Source organism: Meriones unguiculatus, chromosome 17, assembly GCF_030254825.1.
Source record: "Meriones unguiculatus strain TT.TT164.6M chromosome 17, Bangor_MerUng_6.1, whole genome shotgun sequence".
NCBI classification, from domain to species: Eukaryota; Metazoa; Chordata; class Mammalia; order Rodentia; family Muridae; genus Meriones; species Meriones unguiculatus.
Genome location: NC_083364.1, coordinates 93,422,065 through 93,448,496, shown reverse-complemented (window position 1 = coordinate 93,448,496; position 26,432 = coordinate 93,422,065). Strand labels below are relative to the sequence as shown.

Sequence of the window (26,432 nt, the reverse complement as noted above, 5' to 3'; positions counted from 1 at the left end):
ACCTCTTCTGTCTTATTGGTGCCTGTCCATGGACAGTGCCATTTCTCCATTTAGCAAAACTTAGGCCACGGCCCGTGATCTGAGCACTTGGGAGCTGATGCAGGAGCATCTTAAAAACAAACAAACTCAGGCCCCAGAAGGCAGCTGGCATTTGTCACCTGTTGTGGATGTTTTGGTATACGGTATGTGAACATGTTTTTGTTATGATTCCAAGCTGGAGATTTTAGTTTGTCCACACCTGTTAGGTATCTCGTGTGGAGCGTGGTCTTGCCAGCTGGAATTAGTTGAGGGCTGAGGCCCTTGAGGGGTATAAATACGACAGCCCAGAGGAAGAAGGCGCGGCTGCTGGAGGACTGCTTGCTGCTGGTTTGTTCTGCTGGCGAGTTTGTCTGGGTTTCCTGACGACAGATACTGGTACTGTCCCCCTAAGAAAGGTCTGTTAAAAAGTCTAAGCTTATGGTCACTGTCATTACGCAAGAAAGGATAGAGATGAATTTATTATTTCCTTCCACTATGAGGAATGAGTGGCAGAAAGGCTTGCAAGGAACAGCAGTTGGGATCCAGGAACCCAGAGTGTGACAGTCCTGTCCGACTCTCTTACACAGCCATCTGCGGGGTGCTGGGCTGTCTGCAGCGCCTGAGACACACGGAGTCCAGGCGGAAGGCAGCACCACCCCAAATCCAGAGTTGTGGTCCCAGTGTTCGTTACGTCATCATTTTACAAGTGCGGACTCCAGACAGAAATCCAGAAGGATGGAGATACAGACTTGGTACACAGAAACAGGGACATGACTACTTTCTTTCACAAACAGCAGAAGGGTCTCCTGCTTCGACCTAGGATGTCACTCCTTCAGCAGCTGCTGAGCACCTCTGTGTTGCACTGCGCTGTCCCGGGGCAGGGCACGGCTGGCAGAGCTGCTGCAACAGTGGAAACAAACACTAAACAACGATGCACACCAGCTCCACAGGTAAGGAGGGGTGCGAAGGCGTCTGTGACACTCCGAGCCCCAAGAAGAGCCAAGGCTCTCTGTAGTCTTGTAGCCTGTCGGCCCCCATACTTCACACACGCATACAACAGGCCCTTGCTTTGTTGCTTAGGTTGGCCCCACTTTCCTGGGCAGCTGTGCCTAGGAGACCCGGCAGGCATTGTGCCTGACCTGGTTTCAAATGAAATGTTTGTAGGTTCTAGGCTCCTGCTCAGGATTGAAATGGTTCTATTCTGGAACGCTATTTTGTTATCTTTTTTTTTTTTTTTTTCCCAGAGCTGAGGACTGAACCCAGGGCCTTGTGCTTGCTAGGCAAGCGCTCTACCACTGAGCTAAATCCCCACCCCTCTGGAACACTATTTTAGATGCTGCTGTAACAGGTGCCTTGTGGCATACCCACCGGATGCAGGCAGCTCACCTGTGGAGCTGTGCCCATGGGCCTTACTATTTACAGCTGTACACACACATCCCTGAGACCACTTTCCCATGACCCTCAGCTGGTGCTCGGCGTCTCCAAGAGCTAGTGATAAACGGCGCTCGGGCAGTTTGCTGGTGCCCTCGTGTGCATGAACTTTGAAGATCTTTATTTAGGGAAGGCAGAGCGTTTATGTGTCAATCTTGCCTACTACGTGTTTGTGCACTTTGTGCTCACCTGGCGCCTGAGGCAAGCAGAAGCTGGTGCTGCGTCCTCTGAGCTGAAGTTACAGGCAGCTGTGAATGAGCATGCGGGCGCTGGAGACTGAACGTGGGCTCTATGCACGCGCACCCACTGAGCCAGCTCCCCACCCCCACACAGTACTCCTAACGAAGGAAACCCTGTCACCTTACAGGCAGCAGCTTGTAGCATGCAGATGACCATGAAGCACGGGGCAGGATGGCCTTTACTCGCCTGAGGGCACAACTTGAGGGAAGGCTCCCTCACCTGCGTCAGCCGCCAAGCGTTTGTCTTGGGTCTCACCCTGAAGACCTGTGCTCACACTTGTGAGGAATGAAACGACCTTGCTGGTGCCACTTAATGTCTGGACCTCACCTTCCCCACATCCTAAAAGACCTTGTTCCTTTGTAGGCTGTCCTGCCAAGGGCATTAAAATGGCACTGCTGAGGGCAATGGGAGCCGAGGGCGCGATCCATCATTCTAATCTTAATCTCTCTCTCCTCTCTAAAGTTAGTCATAGGCACCTGCACACAGTAGTAAGCAAACGAACTCTCTTCCTTCACCTTAGCTTTCTGACACTTTGGCTTTTTTAAGTGCATGCTGAGAAGGGGTCCCTAAACACTACCAGACAGAGGAAAGAGGTCTGGCTGGGTTTATAAGCAACACTAGAAAGCTAAAGAACCAACATAGGGTTTGTAAAGAGACCGATGGCACACGGTCTTCCTTTGTCATCAGAGTCACCAGCTTCTTTCTCGCTGAACAACTCTATTTTTGTTTTGTAAATGGTATGCTCTAGTGACTCAAGTACTAAAGTGCAGCATGTGTGCCCAGGCCACGCTGAGATCTGAAAACACAGCACTGGCTCCTCTAACTAGAGTCCCCTTTCTCTGTGACTACAGGGACTTCTGGGTAGAAGCCAGTGCTGTGGTAAATTATGCTGGTGTAAACAACAGTACCTCTGGAACACTATGGCAGTATTAAAAGCTGAATGTTTTAAATGTCTCGTAGAATATGAACACCAAGAGAACCACCAGCTGGCTCCAGCAGCAGTGAGCCATACCTGTGGCACAAAACAGCACCCAGGGGTTTAGTCTGTCAGCAGAAACTGGCAGCCACCTTAGTTAAGCCTGCCTTATTCAAGATGAGCAGGACAAGTTGGATGCATCAGATGGCAGCCAGCCTGGGTCAGCAGTGGAGACCTGGCTGTGTCCTCCGGACTAGGGTCTAAAGATGCGCCTGCTCCCTCCCTCTTCCAAGGTCCCAGGAGGGCAAGTAGTACTCCATGGATTCCCACAGGGATTCTGCACATGAGCCCACTGTGGGCGGGAGCCGTCCTACGGCCTGAGCCCTCTGCTGCTTTCACTGCCCGAACTTTCCTCTTCGTTAGAATAGTTCCCCGAGTCCTGGCTGGTCTGAGAACTGTACTTTCTGTGATCTTCCTCGGTGAGATGGCTTTCTTCTACAGCAACCGTATCTGTGTTTTCAACGATGAAGCATCTTTCTGTGTGCTCCTCGGCAGTCAAAAGTAGAAGGGTTTTTGAAGGTGGTTCAGAGAGAAACTAATGGTTAAGGGGGGGGGGGGAGAAACACAGGCTGGTTAAAAGGAAACCCGATTTTCTAGCACTAACTTCTTTGCTTTCTTATGTCCAATATCCAAAAGATTTTTGGTGTGTGCATTCCAACAGATGAGTGAAACCCAGCAATGCACTGTAAGGCTCAGGAGAAACAGCAAGGCCGTTTTTTTGGGTAAGGCTGTGAAGAGTGTGTAGACATATACTGTGCTATCAAGGCTGCAGTGGGGTACTGGGATCAAGGACATTTTGAAGTAACAGCACTCAGTTCACCTGAGCTCAAAAGCACAAGTGAGAGATGGACGCTTCCTGCTGCCTAGGCAGTAAGGGGCTGGTTCTATTTCTGTCACAGTTGTCAACTACCACAGCACATAGGGGAATAATTCAAAACTCCAGTGCGTGCAGTAAGTGTATGCTGAGCTCTGAAGGCACAGTGCCCTTTACGGCTTCTTCTGTTGCTTACAACTCACGGACCCTGCATCTCTACCAGAGCAGGCTCAGTTTCACACAGATCGGTGGCCACTCGCCTGCATTCTCTAGCCAAGCTCGACTCTTGACCCCACTGCTTCAAGGCTAGCCAGCCCCTGCTCTGAGAGAGCGGATCCCCAGGTCCCAGGTTTAGCATTTTCATTCAGTGCTAACCATTATTTTAGGCACTAACCTTCATAGAAGCCCTGAGCACCATGAAAGGAAACTTGTGGCTTTGCTTGCTGCATCTTCTGTTACTTCACCCAGGGAACCAGGTGTGGCAAAGAGCCATACAGGTGGCAAATGATAAGGCAAATGCCACAACAGGCGGGGCAAGACATTCTTCTGATTGGCCAGGTGCAGACTATGGGAATAGGTGGCCCCTTGTCTCAGACTCAAGACTGTCCTGGAGCAGGCTGGCCCCTCACACTGACAAGGACACAGGAGAAGAGCAAGGCACTGAGGACACTCATGTCTATGCCCTGGTTCCCAGTGCCTGCACTGGCTCCCTCCGGGAAAAAATGTCTGTCCCTGTCCACGCATCTGAGCCCAAGTGGGCTGTTTGGACAGGGCCTCCCTGGTCACTTGGGAATGATGTCATAAATGCCAATTTGATGCTGTTATCTGCTGCCTGCTTTCAATTTTGTTGCTACACACTTACCCTATATACATATCATCTTTGGACAGAACAGGATTCTACATTAAGTCACTGTTTCTAAACTTCTTATATGGTTTTTTGAGACAGGGTCTCACTGTGTAGCCTTCTGATCCTGAACTCGCAGGACTCTGCCTGCCTCTGCCACCCAAGTGCTGAGGTTAAACATGTGTGCCACCATTCTTGGTTTTCTTTCGTCTGCTTTGAGATGGGGTCTTTCTGTAGTTCTGGCTGACCGGAAACTTCTGAAAACATTCTTTTGCTTTTGGAGATGGGATGTGACTACTCGGCTCATGCTGGCCTCAAACTCACGACAATCCCCCTGTCTTAGTTCCCTGAGTTTTATAGGAATGCATTACCACAACAGGCTTATGTCACTGGAATTCTCGAGAAATAACCACGTCAGTACAGATTATTTCTGGACATCAAGAAAGCATATACCATCTGCTGAATCCACACATCTGCGCCCCCTTTCCTAGCTGGTGACAAGAAGAGAAAGGTACCTCATCGATACTGGGAGGAGGCTTCAGCGAAGGGAAGAACACACTACTGAGGTATTTCAGGAGGCACTTCCCAGCATAAAGGGCCATGACGGAAAAAACCACAGCGCCGAATCCAATGATGATCCAGGTCAAGGAAGAATTCCCTAAAACACATGTAACATGAGCACCAGCACACTCCTATGACACCAGCCATAGGAGAAGGAAATACGGAGTATCCCGGAAACCCTTTCTTGTCAGCCCTTAGTGCACTGTTGTGGGCGATGAGGGTTCCAGTTGAACACCCTCTGAAAACGGAGACTGGGAGGACCGTGTCAACAGAGGTCCTGACTGGTGTTGCCAGCACCTGCGCAGTGCTCTGCGGCTAAGCCTCTTCCAGTCTAGACTAAAGCACGGGCATAACAAAACCACAGCAAATGTGATGCCATTTCCACAAGCTCACTAAAGACTAGAGTTGGAAACATTACAAGTGAGTGGGCTTGACCGCTTGCCAATGGGCGATAACGAAAGGCAACTGATTATGTAAGCCCTGCATTTTTTCATCCACTAAGCAGGAAGGTGCTCCCTTGATTCCTGTAGTTCAGAAAGGGCAGTTTCTACCATCTGATGCAGAGAAGGAATTCTTCCCAACCCCCAGTGCAGTATTTTTATCACCTCTAGCTGCATCACTCTCACCTGGCTTTGTTTTCTTACACAGTTTATCACTGAATTCGCTGCTCTTATTCCACCTGGCAAAGGAGTGCACCCTGGCTCGGACACAGTACACAGTCAGTGGCTGCAGGTTCACGATGGTAAACGTCGGGTTCTCTTTCTCCATTCTTCTCTAGAAGCATAATAAGATTCGGTCACCCCATAAAATCATATGGAGAACACATTCTCTGAATTCCAAGAGGAATCGTCACCATCTGTCTCCTCCAAACACCTAGCTGCTATGCTCTAAACAACACAGTAACCTGTTATAACAAATCAGAGTTAAAAATTTGCTGCCACAAAGGCATACAGCGAACCCCCAGGAAACCCTTATTCCACGAGCCTGCTGGTTTTCACGGAGGACAGTTGAGAGAGAGCATCCGGCCCCACTGTGCCCACAATCGATTCCCACACAGGCTGTGACCTCGTGCCGCTTCCCGGTCAGCACAGGCCACCCACTGCTACAGCAGTGCTGTGTGACAGCCATGCCAGCGCCCAGCAGCTAACACAGTTTTCTTACACGGGCACAGACTGGCTGGGGCAGTTCCCTCTAACGCCTGGTCTGCCAGTCTCGGCCTCCGCCCAGGTGTGGTATGCACATGCCTCCTGGCACCCAGGGGATGCAGAGGCCAAATCGCGCCATCAGGTACCCTTGGGGCTTCTGTTCACAGCATGTGCGCCCAGGCTTCAGCATCGTGAGGAAGTGAGCAACACTCGATGGCCAGCAAGATGGCCCCATGGGTAAAGGTGCTTGAGCAAGGCCGGATGACCTGCATTTAATCGCTGGGAGTTATAAGGTAGGGCGAGCGAAGGCATGCCTACCCCTTGCCCTCTGGCCTCCACGTGTGCCCTGGGATGCGCACACGATAAGTAAGTAATCGTAAACACGCACGTTCATTCTCTCTCATACATGCATACATTTGCACCTTCACACAGAACATGGAGAAGGCTGACATTCACTCTACTGCACATAGCCATAGTAATTGAAAGGCCTTCCTTAAACCCAAGATCTCGAGTGTGCTCGCTCTCCTCCTTTCCTCCCTCCCTCCCCCGCTATCACAATTATGAGGCTACGTCACAAAGTTACTGTGTAGGCTTTTTACCTCAGTACTGGAAGTATTTTCCCAAAAAATGATTTCATAAATTAGTCCATGACATTTGCTGATGGAACTGTCCTGACATGTGACATAGACACGAAATGAGTCGCTAGTGGGAGTGATGCCAATGACCGGAGGAGGGATGGTAGCTGGGAAAGAAATGTGAACACAAAATGAGGAGTTAGACACCTCAAAACAATTTCTGGAATGTGCACTAAACGAGGAATTAGTCTCAAGCAAATGCGTACTATATAAACCCAGCATGAAAGTCAACTTTCAGGAGCTCAGGCAGGGGGACTGCTATGAGTTTGAAGCCAGCCCAGGCTACAGTGTCAGACTCTGTCTCAAAGAAAACTTGGCTTACTGTATTTTTGAGAATTAATATATTTCTCTTCAGACCAAAAGGATGTGTTATTTCCATGTGATGCTTGTACGCGGAGGAAGAAAGTTGTTATGTGGAAAGTATCTTGAGGGAAGACACAGTACGTAGTCTGGACATTTGCACAGGTAGGTATTGGTCTCCATTGATCTGAAAAGCTTCCAGGAATACTTTTTAGATAGCCACTTGAAAAGAAAAAAAGTTAAATTCGGTTGAATTAATCCATCATTAATTTAACTAATCATTAATTCAGCAAATATGCACGGAGGATTTATATTACATGATGCATGCAGGGACAGACGCCGATCCCCAACAGAGGAGAGCCACGGGTGCTCCAGAGCGTGTGAGAAATTCTCAGGAAAGTGGCAAGCTGTTCCTCACTGTGTGTGGTGTGAATGTGTTTGCAGGTACACATGTGTGGGCATGAAGGCCTGAAATTGAAGATCGGTATCTTGGTTGCTCTCCTCTTTACCTAGGTAAAGATACTGAGACCTTACCCCACCTGCAGCTTGCTGACTGACTAGTCTCACTAGCCAGCTTGCCCAGAGCTCCCTGTCAGACTTCCAAGTACTGGGATTACAGGGGCTGCCATTCCTGCGGGATTTTACCTGGGTTCTAGGATCGAAGCTCTGGTGCTTTTGCTGCTAAGTCACCTCTTCAAAGCTCGACATTTTTTTTTAAAGGCAAATTATTAAAAGGCTGATTGATATACAAACTCAGAAATAATAACTTACTAAAATTTTTCAAAACTCGCCTTGTCCTATGCACTGGCTACTTTTATATGACCTTGATACAAGCTACAGTCCTCTGAGAGAGGAGCTCAACTGAGAAATGCCTCTAGGATCTCCAGGCTGTAAGCAGGTGAGCCTGCAGGGATATTTTAATGACTGATCTTGGCTGAGAGCCCAGCCCATGTGGGTATGGTGTCCCCTGGCTTGGTGGTCCTAGCAGAGCCAGCCAGCAAACAGCATCCTCCATGGCCTCTGCCTCAGTTCTGCCTGGTTTGAGCTCCTGCCCTGGCTTCCCTCAGTGATGGACAAGGTGGAAGTGACATAAACCTTTTCCACCCCAAATTGGTTTGGTCACAGTGTTTCCTCACAGCACAGGGAACCCAAACTACAACATCCTAGTTGGATCCTACCTGCTCCTGACGCTTTCACCTGTCACAGGCTAACACACTACCTAATGGTACACACTGTGAGTGCCTACCACCCCAGGTCCACATTCAAAGATTTCAAGCTGGTAGTTTCAGAGTGGCCACAATGGGAACATTTCTGGCACAAAATCTGGCCAACCAATAGGACTCTTCCCTTCTGGAATGATGGTTGCTGTGGCAACACACCCCTGTAAAAGCCCCATGACACAGATCCGTACCATCCACCACAGGGCACATCCCACCAAGGGCAAGCTCCTCCCTGAGGAGAGAGGAAAAGCAACTGGCAAGAGACCACAGCGCAAAGAACCATAGTTGCACCCAAGCACAGGCCCCACACGGAAACTGGCTGTACACAGCTTCCCCAAGCAGCCTCCCTGCCACTCCACCTTCCAGCACAAATTCCCAATGTTTCCCAAAGACTTGTAAGAGAGGCAGCCAGCGCCCAGCCTGACCTCACACAACTCTTCCTGTTTTTGTTTTCTTACACCTCCTTGTCCTGATGGCCTGCTCTTCTAGAAAGACACCCTCCTACCGTGGCAGGAAATATAGTCTTGGACACCCCCAGGGCTCCTGCCCTCCTCTGCTTCACCCTTCCTACAGCCCCTCCACAGAGTGAAGGGGAAGACCTGAAGAGATGGCGGCTGCCTCACTTTCCTGTCAGGTTACATTAGCTGGCAAAGAGAAGGGGACTTTGAGGATGAGGCTAAGGGCGCACTCCACCATTCTGAATTAATGGAATGAAGTAGCTCCCTGTTGAGCACAGCCTTTGAGGTGACTGCTTAACAAGGTGTAAAGGTCACAGTCCCTCCTAATGGCCCCTGAGATGCTGCCTGAGTTCTACAGCTTCAGGCCACGGCTTCTGCCCACCACCTCAGGAGCACGCAAAAGAAAGGTAAGTCTTGTAGGAAACCACCTACCTCAGTGACATGTTTTTTTCTTTGTGAGTGAGCCTGTCTGTGTATGAGCCAGTGAGTGTGTGTGTGTCTGTGTGTACATGTGGATTAGTGTGGTGTATATATTTGTGCGTGTGTGGGGATGTGTACAGAGGCCAGAGGCGGCTGTCAGGTGTTCAGCTCTGTCATTTTCTACCATATTCCCTAGAGACGGGGAACCTGCTTCCCAATGCACCACACCCACCTTTCAGCCAGTCTGTGCAACAAGATGCACACAGAAGTAGGGTGAATGCAAAGCTAACTGGTAAAGGAAGAAACATTTCAGAGAGGAACTTACAGGAGCCACTGCGCTCTGAAGCTCACGTTTAGAGATGAGTTGTAGTCCCATTTCAGAACATAGCTCTCACCCCGGGCATCCAGCTCTACATTTTCTGGCGTAGGCATTTTACTTGTTACTAGGAACCAAAGAATCCGCTAAATGTACATTTGAAACTATGGTATAGAAGCACATTTATCTTGCTTGATTTTAAAAGACAAACATTTTATAATTAAAACCATGAACAGGCCCAGCTCCCACCCGGACCTTACTCACTGGCCAGGTTGGCAGTGACTAAGGATTTCTGGCTGTTTTCATTTCTGGCATTTCATCTGTAGAGGTGTGCTCTGGACACCAACCATCCTGCTACATTAGGTATTACAAATAAAAAGCATTTGTGACATTATAAAAATTTTAACTTTTAAGTAGAATTAATTTTCCTTAGTACTGAGACAAAACTTGCCAAGTGCTGTTATCCTTCCTTCCTCTCTTTAGAGTGTGGCACTGGGAAATGAAATGGGGCCTTTGTGTGCTAGACACATCCCCTACCCGGAGCTTTGTTTTAGTAATTCTTAAGTCATCATAAAACATCATATAAAATGGTTCACCAATTAGAGAAGAAAACGCCCAAGTTAAAATGCTGCCAACAGTCGGTGGCTGGGTCTAACGTCAGACGTGTTCACCTGTGGTGTTGATACACTGCACGGCGCTTCTGCTGTGTTTCTGAAGCAACGAGTGTACCGCTTCCACTTCCAAGCAATAAGTAGTCTCCGGTGACAGTTTTAGTATCTTTTCTGAGTAATAAGTAGTTTCAATAATTTTCTATTAAAAAGATAAAAAATATACAGTCAAGTTTTAGCGTTCATTCACCTCCTTTTCTTACAGACACAGGTAAAGACACTTACTTTCTCATCTGAAGATGTCTGCCAGATTACTATCTTGTACATGAAGCTGAAACTCTCCCTCGCCCACATGTTCCCACCTTGTCCAGGATGAGAGATGTTTACTAGGATAGCTTTATCCTCGGCTTCTAACTGGACGCCTGGGGGGCCAATGTGAGCTGTTGACACCAAAGAACAAGTATGAAACTGCAGCGGCACCACTCCAAGATGTTCCTAAGAAATCCTGCCTGCCTGGTATGGCAAGGTGGAGGAAAGCCCCACCTGTGTCTTAGACCCGGAAAGAGCCTAACCCTCAAACAGCGAGATGCACGTACGCACTAAAGAAAAACATGTGAAGGGTGGGAAGATAGCAAGTGCTATTTCTGATCAGTCATCCAGGAAAGCTGTTCTGGAACCTCCCAGCAGAAGACAGAATAAAACCTGGAGTCGTGCAAACACACAGACAAGCAGCCCAGGCCCATGGCTCATGTGTGAAGTGTCTGAGATGGAACAGCGAAGCTTGAAGGGTGGGTGAGAGGGCTCAGAAATAGGCGTGGCTGGAGGCCAGATACAGAAGGAAGTGGCAGCAATTTAAGACGCTGGAGGGCTGAGGTTGGCAAAGAGCCAGAATCCAGTTTCAGAATGATCGGCTTGGCCGAGGGATGAGGAAACAGGGAGGTCAGCAATGAATCAAGTGAAGAAGACAAGGGCCTTGGTAAAAGGAGCATCTCTAATCTCCCCACAGGATGGGCCAGACAGAGTATTAGCGCATTGTGGTCATCACTTTTCTAAGATTTACACAGCATTCTGCCCAAATGTTTGCAGTGCACACCAGAAGGGGGCGCCAGATCTCACTATAGATGGTTGAGTCACTACGTGGTTCCTGGGAATTGAACTCTGGACCTTTTAGAAAAGCAGCCAGTGCTCTCAGGCAGTACTAGACTCCATGACCATCATTAAGGAGAGCACGGCAGCAGGCAGGCAACCATGGTGGAGCAGCAGGTGAGAGCTTACATGTGAACCACAAGAGACAGACACAGAGGGAGAGCGCTAACTGGGAATGGCACAGGCTTTGAAACAGCAAAGCCTACTTCTTGTGACAAACCTAACAAGACCACACCTTCTAGTCCTTCCCAAACAGTTCTATCAAGTATTGACCTGTGTGAGCCTATGGGGCCTATTCTAATTCAGATCATCACAGGTATAGAACTTAGAGAAACAGCAAAGATGGACTCAGGGTCTGAGCTTGAGCAAATAACCAGCTGCTGTTATTTCCTGAGATGGCGTGCACCGCAGGAAGGGCAGGGAGGGAGACGCTGAGCCGCCTCTGAGCATTTTTTTCTGTGGGATGGTGTTTAACATCTAGGTAGACACTGGGTGGAGACTCACTCAGAGGGAGCACTGGGGCAGGAGAGGAGATTCTAGGACTCAAAAGCAGCCTTGATGACTAGCCCTGCTCAGCTCAACTCTGAAATTTCCTTACGCTCCTTTTTAAGGTTGGAGCAGGGCCCTGTTTCTTGCACTTTTCCGTATCTCGGTCCCTTTACAGAAATTATGACACTAGAGAGACAGCCCAACAGTTGAGAATGTTCCTCCAGTGGAGCCAGATTTAATTCCCAGCTCCTCTGCCAGGCTGCTCACAACTGTCCGCCTGTAACTCCACCTCCGGCCAGTCCTCCACCACCTTCTGGCCTCTACCAGCATGTGCTACACACTCTCACACATAGATGGAAATAAATCTTTAAAAAGATGAAGCTTGTCTAGAATTCTGATTTCATCATTCTACCTTCTGACATCCAACACATTGACCATTAAAATGAATAAAATGAAAAAAAAAAAAAACAAACATTGGACATATTGTTATTAATTACACGTTTTTGCTTGTTTTCCAGACAGGGTTTCTGTGGAGCCTTGGCTGTCCTGGAACTCACTCTTTTGACCAGGCTGGCCTCGAACTCGGAAATCTGCCTGCCTCTGCTGCCCAAGGGCTGTGATTAAAAGTGTACACGACCACTGCCCAGAACAAGCACATTTTCAAAAACAACAGAAACGTAAAGGCGTGATATTGCTCTCCACGTTAAAAAAAAAACAAAAACCCTCATTAACACGTGGGCTAATCAACACTTGCAATCAAGTGGCCTCTCCTTTCAAAACTTCCATGGTGCCTGTAAGATACAGTGCCAACGAGCAAGGCCACCGTCCCTGAATTACCAGGGAAAGCCCTGACTCTCTGGACCCGCTAAGGGTTCTTGGTGATCACGCTTGGGGTGCCACTAACTACTGCAGAAGGCCAGGCGAGCGGGCCTTCGTGGGAGGAGCTGCAGGAGAGTGAACGGGCTCATACAGAGCTGCTCTGTAACACTTCCTAGAGAGCAACACAGCCAGTGGCACTTTCTTACCTCTGTAAAACGGAATAAATGACTCGCTCTCACTCCACGGAGAAGTGCTGTTCCCTTTTTCTGCTCTTACATGAAACTTTGTGTTGACATAAACATCTGAGTCCAGTAAAGAGAATTCACATTCGGTCCTCGTAATATGTTGACACTCAGGCAGTTTTAACCAGTTCTCCAACTCTTCTCTTTAATTGAGAAAAAAGTTTGCATGATGTATATATATAGAAGTTTTACATTTACTTTCCATCACCATCATCGTTAGCAAGAATTATTTTCTATGGTGTCACTGTATGCTGAGCAAGCGAGCCTAAGTGAAGTTCAACCCCCTCCCCAAATTAACAATGGCTGCACCTAACAGGCCTCTAATGATATGCACTCACTTTGCTGCACAAACTGTTCAGTATACCCAAGAACAAGGCCATGAAGTTTGGGGACATTTCGAAAGCAAGTGCCTTCAAAGGTTATGTGCTTTTCAAGGAATATGTCAAGCTGTATTGCTACGGTCAGGAATCCACCTCATGAGGCCTGCGAGGACAGAGGACGACCCTAATCACCATTTAGAACTGCTGGTTGCTGCCCAGAACCTCTACCAAAGCCAACATGAAGAGCTTTCTTCGGAAAGAAGAAAAACATCTGGGAAAAATAAGATGGAAACTATACTAAAAAGAATTTATTTTCTTTGAGATAATGTTCTGTTAACATTTCCCTGCATATTCTCTGATTCTTTTTGATACATATGAGCCAAGTTACTACTTGAAATAATTCAAACATTTAGTTAAATGAAAAAATGTTTTTTTAAGACAAGGTTTCTCTCCATAGCCCTGGCTATCCTGGCACTCTTCTATAAATCAGGCTGACCTAGAACTCAAGAGATCCATCTGCCTCTGCCTCCCGATTGATGGGATTAAAGGCGTGCACCCACCCCAGTCACTCAGTTAATTTTTAATGGAGTTTTTGCTTCAATTTTATGCTTGCAATTCTACATTAGCATTTCAAGGAAAGAGAAGTAAATGACCCATACACAAAAGTAGATTTGGCTAGTTGGTCCAAGATAACTGTGTGACTTCTAGGAAATGAACCTGTATTTCTAGACTTTAATTTCCTTACTGAAAAACTGGGAATTGATCTGATAATCCCCTTCTGACCCCTAGGAATAAACTGCCTGTCCTAAGACAGACCTCAGCGCTGTGTGGTCTGAGTCTCCTCTGCCCTTCCAAATCAAGCACTCTGTCTGTTTCCTGGGGTCTTTTGGTTTTCAAAGATTTCTTTTAAAATTATGTGTAATGTGACTGTATGTGGGTATGTGTATGTCACTGTGGGGTCAGAAGATTGGGAAGCAGCTGGAGCTGGAGTCACAGGTGGCGAGACTCTGCCCGTGTGCTCTTTATTATAACCTTAAGGGCATCACCCAGATCCCCACTATACCTAAACCAGCTGCTGGACGAGAACATTCAACCCAAGGCAAAGAACGGAAACTCAAAACTCAAACTTGCACATGCAGAAAACTCACTCTAGATAAAACATCTGTGTGTGTGTGCGCATGTGCATACACACATGTACACACACCACACTCAGTTAGGAACCTGTAAGATCACTATGTCCAGTTTAGTAACACGTGGGCAACCGGTGTACCCACGGTGTACTTCGTGGCAGACGAAGTGCGGGGTCCTGACTTGGGAAGTCCTCACATCTCCCCCCTTCAATGCTGACTCCATCCTACACAGGGGACACAGGGTGCCGATAGGCCAACACCAAGCAGGAGCAGGCGGGGGAGGCACCTCCTGTAAGCCTGACTTCTGAGGCTCTCTGCCTATCCTCTTAGCAAATGGGAAGTAGAAAGTCAGTCCTGAGAAAGAGGCACTGACCAGATACCCAGCCTACGGAAGCATAGGGTCTAAAATACTGAGGTGTCTGAAGAGTATCTAAGAAGAAAGCACTAGAGCTGCAGAAATGGTTCAGTGGCTAACAGCACTTACTCGGCAGACGACCTGGGTTAGGTTCCCAGCGCCCACATGGTTTGCAACCTTCCCTAACTACGGATCCAGGGAATCCGATGCCCTCTTCTGACCTTCTCAGGCACCAGGTACACACACGGCACACATACATGCATACAGGCAAGACACATTTATAAATAAACTAAACCTATATGTGAGTGCTGTGTCTGCATGCACTCCTGCATGCCAGAAGAAGGCACCAGATCCCATTATAGATGGTTGAGAGCCGCCTGCTTACTGAGAATTCAACTCAGCGTTAAGTGCTCTTAACGCTGAGCCATCTCTCCAGCCCATAAAATAAACTTATAATTAAAAAAGAAACCACTGTGTATGATGGAATGATAGGAAAACCAAACATGGAAGGCTTCAGGGCCTGTTCCAAGGCCCAGCATGGCCCTTCTGGGTACTCTCCCGCATAGTTAAGACAGTTCAGATGCTGTCATACATTTAGCGAATACGTGACATCTACGAAGAGAAGGTATGGGAATGGTTGTCTACTACTCTCGTCCTCAAACCTCCTGAAGAGATCTTTTACTTCATGTGTGTATGTCTCTGTGTGGACGTGCGTGCACGTGCAAACACACCAAAGCATACGAGTGGAAGTGAGAGAAAATTTGCATGAGTTGGTTTTTTCTTTTTCCATGTGGGTCCTGGAAGTTCACTCATTCTGTCAGGCATGGTGGCGACCACCAGCTCTTCATCTCAGCTCAGTCCCCACTGAGATAAAGTTACAAATATTATGTGAAGTAGACATAAAATTTTCTATAACGAAAACAGCCAAGTTCTTCCCACATGAATAGGAAATTGCGGTGGCTGGAGAGCTGGCTCAGGGGTTAAGAGCACCGGAAAGGACCAGGGTTCTATTCCCAGCACCGACATGGCAGTTCACAACCATCTGTGACTCTAGTTTCAGGGGATCTGACAACTTCACACACACAGACAAGCAGGCAAAACACCAAGACACATAAAAACATTTTAGAAAGGAAATTATGGGGTTGAAATTATAAAAATTATGCCTATCACTCCAGCAAGCCAATCAGTTACCTACGTCTGATACTCTGCTGAAAAGGTCACGCTGCCCATCAACTCTTCGCTGCTGTTCCACTTTAAGGTGTAGTTGTCATCTACAATGTAGACATCTATATTCTCAGGAGGTCTCAGATTTTCTCCACCTATAAATCCAAGAAGCAACAAATGATTATATGTTGTAAAATCTGTCATAAATTCTTCTTCTTCACATCGATAACTGAATGCATTCATTTCCACTTTATATTTTTTGCTATGATGCATATAAACTGCAACAACCACCAGCATGGCACAATAACCCTAAGGGGGCAATAGCGGCACACATATGTTGGTGGTAACCAACAGTTGTCCAATTAGACTTAAGAAGACAGAAATCATGCCTGGCTCTGCTCAGAGCCAGTGAAGTCATGAATCTCGGAAGAGAACCTATAAATATCACAATTCTAAAACCAGTACAACCCTAACTATATTCTAAATATTTATACTCATACCCACGGTAAGTGTGGTTCTCAAACACCATCAAAGAAACTTCTATCTGCAACAGACGGAGATCATAACAGAAAAATACAACTGATCAAAATGCAGAGTTGCGGAGCCCACTCCCAACTGATACATCTACAACACAGGGCCTGAGCTTAAGGCTCAGGGATCACCGTGGAAGACAGAGCAGAAGAACAGGGATTCTGCTGTGAGACTGTATCTCCTGGAAATGTCAGAGGCTATAGCCATATGTCACCAACATGACTGCCTAAGCATGACCTAAACAATCATGCTACCAGCAGACTTGTTACTGAGGAGAGGAAAAAGCTCAGGAGGCCTCAATCCGTGGGGAGGATGGACTGCAGGCAGCCAAGAGATGCTGAGAGCAGGAGAAACAGTCTCCAGGAAGCACTCACCAATCACGTATCCAAAGATCAGCCCTGAAAACATACACATAGTGACATCATACAGACTAAGAAGGTTGTTAATTATGTATTTAGGAGTACATAGAAACACACAAACATGAAAAAAAAGAAAGAGTGTGAACTTCACAAAGTGGGTTGGTGGAGGTATGTGGGAGGGTGTGGAAGGAGAGGGAAGGAGGAAATGATGCAACTACATTTTAATCTCAGGTATTTTTAACTTTGAATTCGATTTTTGTATTCTATTTTTCGTGAGAATGTGTACGTGTACTCCACGGAGGTCAGAAGAGGGCATCAGATCTCCTGGAACTGAAGTTACAGATGACTGTGAACCACCAAGTGGGTGCTGGGAATTGAACCTAGGTCTTTTGCAAGTACAATTAAGTCCTCAATCCCTAAGTCATCTCTCCAGCCCCAGGACAGAATTTATTCAAACACAACAGCGGGAGTTATAGCCCAAGACCCCCAAACTGCCTCAAACTGCAGTTAGAATCAGCTCTATCCTACATCAGTATGTTCAGTTATGATAAAATGTAATACAACAGGCACAATAAGATAATAATAACTATGATATCCTGTGATTACAGTGGGGTTGGGGTGTCAGAGGTCATTATTAGGTAAATGAGAGGGTTCCTTGGACATAATCTCTGTACTACTGGTTATTTGGATATCCTGGACAATGAGAGGATCCCCATGCCAGGAAAGATAGAGCTACTTCATGATGATGATCCAAATGGCGCAATTTATACAGAGGTGCACAGATCTCTGTAATTGCTGTATCTATCTATATTGAACCTTTATTACTATACAATGCCTTGTCTAATGTAGCCTTAAGTGTGTGAATTAGGTACTTCCAAAGAAACTATATTTCACTAGAACACAGATCTAGACAGCTTCCTCCCAAAGGAGTGCAAGCTCAGGCCCAGCTGGTGCCGTGGGCACCCAGAGGCTTGGGACAAAGGCTGCTCCAGAGCTCTGAGAAACAAGCACTACTCCTGATCTTCTGAGCCTGACCTAACACTTCCAGGACAAGCAGGCAGAGAGCAGACCTGACTCAGACAGTCCTCTAAGAACTAAGTAAGGTACCATCTCATTCTGGTGGCCAGATCCCATCACTCCTTCAGCTTATCTCTGGAAGTGTCCCTTACACAGACAGAACACCTCCCGAACACCTTCTCCCCATCTTTACAAAATATACTGGGATTTGTTTGTTTGTTCTGTGGTTACAAAAACTCATGTAACCTCACTGAACATGTACTTCTGGCCATGTGTATTCTTGGCCATTCATGTTTCAGAATAAAGCATTTAATTTCCCTTCAAAGCAGAATCACTCCTTTGTGTCTGAGACAGACGAGACCAAGCCTGCTCATCAAGTCTTCTCTTGAAGATGCATGCCTTTGGCAGACTCCAGAGAGTTCCGAAGCAGCTGCACGGCAGTGCAAGTGGTGTTTAGGTGTCTAGTGGAGACAATGACTACTCCAGTCATAGTTCCAGAATACTCAAAGAAAGGCATGTTTTTAAAAGACTTTTTTTTGGGGGTGTGTGTGTGTGTGTATATTTACGTGTCTGTTTGGGCCAGAATATCATGTTGGGATTTCCTAGAGCATCCAGCACAGCTGCTCCAATCAGGTTCTCTTTAAGAGCAATACATACTCTCAACTGCTTAGCTGTTACTACAGCCTGAAGCCCTGTTCCTTACTGGGTGTGGTAGTCCATTCCTGTAATCCACGTACTTGGAAAGCTGATACAGGAATATCATTTAAGGCTTGGGTACATACCAGGCCTCTGTCTAACAACAACAAAATACACCAACAGGAATAAACCCTACTTCAAATCAGACAAGTGCTCTTGCCCGTTGAGCCATCTCTCTAGCTCCTAGGCCGTAATTTTTTAAAAGTATCTTTTCACTTTACATCTGGTTCCACTGTTACTGTTTTGCAAACGTCTGCCTCAAGACTATTATGTCATATTGCCTGGCAGGTTTCTACTCCGGAGACTTACAGACTTCTAACACTTAGATACCATGAGGAGACATCTGAGAAAACATTTCCTGATTTATTTATTTATTTGCCACCAGGTGGTATCCACCAAGTCTCCCCACTCTCAATTTTCACTTTCTTAGTGCTGGGGATTGAACTCATGGTCTTGTGTTTACTAAGAACACACGAGTTACATTTCCAGCACCCCCACCAGAGCCTTTGAACTCCATCCCTAAACTGAATCTACCCTGTTAGCCTCGTCCACTGTAAGAATGTACAGATTCTGTGCAGAAAGGGCAGCACTTGTGCTTCTAAGATTAGCAAAGGATCTGATGGCTTCGTGGCAGCAAGCATAGCGCTCATGAAAATCTTTTAAGGATTTGTTTTATATGTATTAGTACTGTGCCTACACGTACACCATGTGGGGCATCACGGAGCTCCAAGGTGGACGGATTTCTAAGAGGTCTCGGAACTTGTACTACGTCCAGGAGTCCTGACTGGGCTGCTGGGCTGTCTTCTTTGGCTTCCTCACAGCACTAAGAAGAGATCTCTGTTGTCTATCACCCTTAGAGCAGTCGCCTTCTCCTGATGGAACTAGCCCAGGTTTCCTAGCTCGCTTGTTTGGTTAGCCTGCTCTGACCTCGGGCCTGTTAAAATGACTCTCGTCTCCTTCTGGAGGGCGGGACAAACAGCGCTAGGCTAGGAAAGTACACTTCTGCCGTTGTCTGGTCTCCCACACGCCGGTCGTCCCGAGGTTCCGGGACAGGCTAGCGTCCCCAGGCTAGAGCGGGGCGCATCGCCGGTTCCCGTCGGGAGGGCATCGGGGTGAGGGCGCGGGGACCAGCTGGCCGAAGGCGCAGACGCCCAGAGCTCTCCCTCCCCGCCCGGCCCGGCCCTCGCCCAGGCCCCTCGGCTCACCCGCGGCTTCGGGCAGCACCCACGGCGCCTGGGCCAGCAGCACCAGGGCCGCCGCGCCCAGGACGGCGAGCATCGTCTCGGGAGTCCGGATCGGTCGCTCACATCCTCCCCTTCCTCCAGCAGCGCAGGAGGCGCCTCCGCAGGGCGGCACCCTCTCCGGGACACGCCGCCTCCTCCGCCAGCACCCCGCCCGCTCCGCGAGCACTGGGCTTGGAAAATACCGAGCGGCCTAGTCCTGGACTCGCGCCCCGAGCTCTGACCGTGGACTTGTCTGTCACGCCCACCCCCACTTCCGGAATGACCGCCCCGGACAGGCGGACTCCGGGGAGGAACGCGGGTGCGGCCAGTGCGCCTGCGCAGCCCCGCCCCCTGTGCCCCTCAGCTTCCTGTTTTTTATCTTGGTTGGAGCTTCTACCTGGGTTACCGGGCCACGGGTTTCAAACCTGGAGAGAGCGTCCCCGGAGTCTGTAGATCCCAGGACTCTGGGACCGAGAAGGCCCCGGCGACACATTTACTACCTCAACTGCACAAGATTTTCATGCTTGATTTCTTGGTTTCATGGGATGGTTTGGTGCTGTAGATTCGCTCTATCTGTGGGTTTTGAGTCATGCAGCATTTGAATCTTGTTTCTAAAAATATGTTTTTGGGTTGTTTTCATGTGTATGAGTGCTTTGCTGTATGTATGTATGTATGTGAGCACCATATACATACATGCGTGCCCTGGTACTCATGGAGGCCAGTAGAGCCTTCCAGATACCCTGGCATTAGATATGGCCCCCGTCCTCTGCAGGTGCTCTTCACCGCTGAACCATCTCTCCAGCCTCTTAACTCTTTTCATTACTTCCTCCTAAAGAGACTCGTATTTATTTATTGTTTAATTCATGTTTTTAAAAGCGTGTTTATCCATCAGCAGCGATACAATATAGAATATTAGTGGAAAAAATAATTCCCAAACACACACAAAAGATTTCTGTGTTTTCAGGTGTCCGGCATGTTCCACTTTGAGATCAGGAACACGTCAGTATTCCCGAGGAGTCTCAGGGTTTGAAAAGTAAGATATTTTAAACACACTTCTTACAAGCTTTACATTTATAATCTGCATAGCTGAAGAACACCATGCTTAGTAGTGTGCAGAATGCAGTCTGTAAGAATGTTCATTGAAAACCATTTAAAGTCTGGGTTTCACAGCGGGGTAGACAGCCTTTCTTGTGGCCAGTTCCCAGCTCTGACTGACGACACTGGAAGTGCTATGCCTTGAGAGTGCGCTCACAGGACTTACACCAAGTATTCTCTGTGTGTGAGCTCCTTCGCAGCCATTTTACCTGATGCAAGTTATCCAGTTCTGTTCTTATGCAACATGTTGTACTTACCCTCACGTACATGGTTAGTTTTACACATGTAGACACCACAGGTCAGGACCCATATATGAAGGAACCCCCCCCCCGAGATTGGTGACCTTGCTTAACATGCATTCTAAGTTCATTCATTTTTAAAAATTATTTCTTTTTATGTTATGTACATTGGTGTTTTGACTGCATGTATGTCTGTGTGAGGGTGTTGGATTCCCTGGAACAGGAGTTACAGACAGTTGTGAGCTGCCATGTGGGTGCTGGGAATTGAACCTGGGTCCTCTGAAAAAGCAGTCAGTGCTCTTAACCACTGAGCCATCTCTCCAGGACCAAGTGCATTCATTTTTATGGCAGATTTTGTGGTTTTATTTTTCTTTAGAGATGAATAATATTCTATTTTTTATATGTACTAGATTTTCAGCATCCATTCTGCTGATGGACAATTAGGTTGGACCCATTTCCAGTGAATAAAATGGCAGTAAACAGGGCAGAGGTGCAGCTATTTGTGATAGAGTATGGGGTTCTCTGGGTGAGTGAAAATGAGTTTAGCTGGGTCGTATGGTAGTTCTGTTTTTTGAGGACTTTCACAATGATTTTAAAAGTGACTTAATATGCACCCCAATCAGCCAGTCAGCAGTGAATAACAGTTCCTCTTCCTTTGCATCCTCTCCAACATTCGTCAGACCATTTTGACTGGGTGAGGTGAATGCCAGCTCAGTTTTAATGTGCATTTTGCTGATGGATCAGGACTTTGAATACTTTAAAAATAGTTGAGAATGTATTTCAGATTTTTGAAAACTGTGTTCAATTTATTAGTCCATTTGTTGACAGGTAGATTCATTTCCTTAATTTCTGAAGTTCTTTATGAATTCTTGATGTCAAAAGCTTGTCTGAGGTATAGCTAGGCAAGATTTTCTCCCATCCCATGGCCTGTGTGCTCCACAGAGAGCTTCCGTTGCTGCTCAGACGCTCTTGAATTTCATGCCGTCCCATCTGTTGATACTTGCAGTTAGTTCCTGTTGCCTCCCCTAGTGTTGTGAACAGTATTTCCTGTGTTTTTCTCTAGAAGTTTCAGGTTTTATTTTTTTAATATTTATTTATTTATTATGAATACGATGTCTGCCTGTGTATACACCTGCATGCCAGAAGAAGGCACCAGATATCATTATGGATGGTTGTGAGCCGTCAGCCAGTGCTCTTAACCTGGAGCCATCTCTCCAGCCCCAAGTTTCAGAGTTTAAATGAAGGTCTGTGATCCATTTGAAATTGGCTTTTGTATAGAGTGAAAGATACAGCTCTGATTTAATACTTTTGCAGGTGAATGTTGAGTTTTGCCAGCACCTTTTGTTGAACTGTTTTTCTCCCAGTGCATTTCTGCCTCCTTTGTCTGGAGTGGACACAGTCCTGTCAGTTTATTTCCAGGTACTCTGTCCTGTCCCCTTGGTCTCCTGTCTGTTTCCATGCCGGAAACAGACTGCTTTTATCTCTATACCTCAGTGGTATAATTTGGAGATGTGTTATGTTATGATTGGTTATATTATTAGTGATTGTTTGTGGTTCCATATGAATCCAAGTTATTTTTATTACATGTTAAATATGACATTGGAATTTTGATGCACATTCATCATAGATTAATTTGGAAGTACAGCTGTTTTCACATATTCTGGCAATTTCAGAGCATGACAGATCTTCTCATTGTTTAATATCTTCTTTAATTTCCTTTTTCAATGTCTTGGAATTTCCATTGTAGAAGTGTTTATTTCTTAGATGTACTTCTAGGAACTTTCGAGGGGGGCGGTTAAGGAAGCTATGTGAATGGGATTGGTCCTCTAATTTCTTTCTTGGTAAATATGTTTGTATACGTGAAAGATTTATTTATTACTTGTACAGTGTTCTGTACTGCATGTGTGCCTGCACACCAGAAGGGGGCGCCAGATCTCATTGTAAATGGCTGGGAGCCACCATGTTGCTGGGAATTGAACTCAGGACCTTTGGAAGAGCAGACAGTGCTCTTAACCTCTGAGCCATCTCTGCAGCTCCCCCTCCCCCTTTAAAGTATAGAATCTTATCATCTGCAAATAGAGATAGCCTGACTTCTCTGTATTCTGTGTTTATTCCCTTATCATCTTTTCTTACTTAATTTCTATAGCTAAGACTTAGAGCAATATCAAGTAAGAGAGGAGGGAGCAGACATCGTTGTCTATACTTGTTTGTTTGTTTGTTTGTTTTTTAGATAGGGTTTCTTTGTGTAGCCCTGGCTGTTCTCAACTGTCTTTGTACACTTTGCTGGCCTCAAACTCAGAGATCCAGCTGCCTCTGTCTCCCGAGTGCTGGGATTAAAGGCATGTGCCACTACAGCTGGCTTCATTCCTGGTTTTAGGAGAGATGCTCACAGCTTGTCTCCATCTACTATTGCCTATAGGTTGAACGTCCTTTGTTATTGTGAGTTATGTTCTGTATGTTCCTAGCAGTTCTAGGACTTTTACTATCAATGCATGTTTAATTTTGTCAAATGCCTTTCTGATATCAATTGAGAAGGCTATGTGGTTTTTGTCTCAAGTTTGTTTACATGTCGTTTTACATTTATTGATTTACACATGTTGAGCAAAACTTGCCTTCCTGGGATGAAGCCTTCTTGGCCATAATGTGTGTTTTTCCTAAGATGTCTCTGAGTTTGGTTAGCAAACATTTTGCTAAAATTTTTGGATCTATATTCATCCAAAAAAGTTTTGGTCTCTTGTTTTCTTTCTTTGGTGTGTCTACCTGGTTTTGTTATTAGAATAATAATGACTTCCTGGGATGAATTTGAAAGTGCTATTTCTCTTTGTATTTTGTGGAACAAGCTAAGAATTACTATGAGATCATGTTCAGAAGGGTTCTAATTTAGCAACAGTAGCCTCAGGAGTCCTTCCAGTTCCATTCTGTTGCTGCAATAAAATGCTCTGAACAAAAGTAATTTAGGGAGAAGGGTTTATTTTTTTACACTCCCAGGTCAGGGTCCATTGTTAAGGAAAGTCAGTGCAGGAACCAGGGAAGAACTGCTGGCTTGCTCTCAGGCCATGCTAAGCTCGCTTTCTTATACAGCCCAGGGCCACCTGTCCATGAAAAGGCACCACCCACTGCCCCCACTACATCAATTAACAATATAGACAGCCACCTACAGACATGCCCGAAGGGCAGTCCGATCTTCACAGTTCCTCAAGCCAGACTTTCGAGGAGGTGACTCTAGGAGGTGTCAAATTGACAGTTAAAGCTCAGAGGAAAGTGCTTAATCAAGAGAAATAAAGACCCGAGTTAAATCCCTAGGCCCCAGGTGGTGGAAAGACAGAACCTCCCCCACAACCTGTCTCTGATCTCCACGAACAGGCAGCACACAAAGTAAATGAGTCCATGTAGTTTAGAAAAATATGAGAAACGTAAAAAGCAAACCAGGGCCAGAGGCAAGTGCCACATAACTCTCATGCAAAACACAAAACTTTGGAGGCAGTAGAGGGTACAGATGGTTGTGAGCCACCATGTGGTTGCTGGGAATTGAACTCAGGACCCCTGGAATACCAGGTAGTGCTCTTAACTGCTGATCTCTCCAGCCCCCAGTACACACAATCTTCAAAGTGTCAAAGCTCCTCCAATCTTACAGCCAAGCTTTCTTTCCCCAATCACAGTTACAAGTCTACTATGCAAAGTTACATTGTGTAGGGTTTCTTTTTTTTTCAGTATTTGAAGTGTTTTCCCAAATTACAATTTAATAAATTAGTCAATGATACTTGCTTGTGGAATCATCTAGACAACTGATAAAGACATGCAATGATGGTTGGAAAAAATTCATACAGACATAATGTGGACTCAGCCATGATGTGGAAATAGACATTTGTATCAGTCAAAGTTCTCTGATGAACAAAACTGATAGAATGGATGTCTCTGTGTGTGTGCGTGTGAGTGTATGTTTGTATGTGACTTAGAGTGGCTTAGAGGCTGTGGTCCAGCGAGTCCCGCAATGGCTGTCTCCCAGGAGCTAATCCAAGAGTGTCTCAGCTGATCGTCAGTATCCATAAGAATTCTGACGAAGTAGGCTCTGACAGCAGTGAAAGAAATGACTAGTCAGCCAGAGCAAGAAAAGAAAGAACATGCTTCCCCCTTCCATGTCTTTCATATAGGATGCAGTCTGAAGGTGTGGCCCAGATTTAAGGGGGATCTTCCCACCTCAAAAGATTGGGATTTACAGTAGGCCTTTCCACTTCAAATAATTCAATCAAGAAAAACCCCTTATAGGCATACCCAGACTAAGGTTTTAGTTAATTCCAGATGTAGACAAATTGACAACCAAGAATTGTGTGTGTGTGTGTGTGTGTGTGGTGTGGTGTGGTGTGGTGTGGTGTGAATGTGTTTGCAGGTACATATGTGTGGGCATGAAGGCCTGAAATTGAAGATCGGTATCTTGGTTGCTCTCCTCTTTACCTAGGCTAAGATACTGAGACCTTACCCCACCTGCAGCTTGCTGACTGACTAGTCTCACTAGCCAGCTTGCCCAGAGCTCCCTGTCAGACTTCTAAGTACTGGGATTACAGGGGCTGCCATTCCTGCGGGATTTTACCTGGGTTCTAGGGATAGAAGCTCTGGTAAGTTCAAACACAGAGAGGAAAACTAGCCCAGGCCCATGGATCACGTGTGAAGTGTCTAAGATGGGACAGTGAAGGTCGCAGGGTGGGTGAGAGGGCTCAGAAATAGCCAGGCATGGCTGGAGGCCAGATTCAGAAAAAAGTGGCAGCAATTTAAGACGCTGGCGGGCTGATGTTGGCAAAGAGCCAGAATCCAGTTCAGGTTTTAGAATGATCAGCCTGGCGGAGAGATTAGGGAGCAGGGAAGCAAGGGAAGCAAGGAATCAAGCAAAGAAGACAAGGGCCTTGGTAAATGGTTAAAGGAGCATCCCCAATATCCTTACAGGATGGGCCAGACAGAATGTTAGGGCATTGTCGTAGTCACCTTTCAATTGCGTGTCAAAGCTCCATGACCAAGGCAGCTTACAAAGGAAAACATTTAATTCTGGGGTTCCAGGCAGTAGACTCCATGACCATCATGAAGAGGAGCCCAGCAGCAGGCAGGCCGCCATGGCGGAGCAGTAGGTGAGAGCTTACATGTGAACTACATGCAGGAGAAAGAGCGCGTGCTCAGTTAAACCTTGAAATCTGGAGAAGAGAGACCCGTGGGGTCAGAAGATTGGGAAGCAGCTGGAGCTGGAGTCACAGGTGACGAGACTCTGCCCGTGTGCTCTTTATTATAACCTTAAGAGCATCACCCGGATCCCCACTATACCTAAACCAGCTGCTGGACGAGAACATTCAACCCAAGGCAAAGAACGGAAACTCAAAACTCAAACTTGCACATGCAGAAAACTCACTAGAGATAAAACATCTGTGTGCGCAGAGACACTCAGTTAGGAACCTGTAAGATCACTATCTCCAGCTTATTAACAGGCGGTCAACCATCGCAGCCCTCCTAGAATACTGCCCCTCTGCCCAACCCCTCCCTTTCCTGAAATCCCCAACCCACCCCTCCGCCCCGCCTGCCCTCCACTGCGCCCCGCCCCGCCCCGCCCCGCCCCTGACCTGCGAGCCTCCCTCCAGGAA

General features: G+C 46.8%; 1 protein-coding gene across 2 annotated transcripts; it reads right to left on the bottom strand.

Moving 5' to 3' along the window:
* Positions 1-469: 469 nt before the first annotated feature.
* Ifnar1 (interferon alpha and beta receptor subunit 1) lies at positions 470-26,432 on the bottom strand. 2 transcript variants are annotated; one of them, XM_060370735.1, is made up of 11 exons: positions 26,412-26,432; positions 15,683-15,806; positions 12,647-12,825; positions 10,272-10,426; positions 10,050-10,188; positions 9,388-9,505; positions 6,987-7,186; positions 6,629-6,771; positions 5,511-5,658; positions 4,839-4,981; positions 470-3,200 (listed from the first exon to the last, which is right to left on the bottom strand). In XM_060370735.1, exons 2-11 carry the CDS (start codon positions 15,715-15,717, stop codon positions 2,976-2,978), a joined length of 1,485 nt encoding a protein of 494 aa, XP_060226718.1. In that variant the 5' UTR covers positions 15,718-15,806; positions 26,412-26,432; the 3' UTR covers positions 470-2,975. The 2 variants fall into 2 exon arrangements, with proteins under 2 accessions (XP_060226718.1, XP_021484278.1); XM_021628603.2 differs by lacking the exon at positions 26,412-26,432 and adding an exon at positions 19,460-19,755.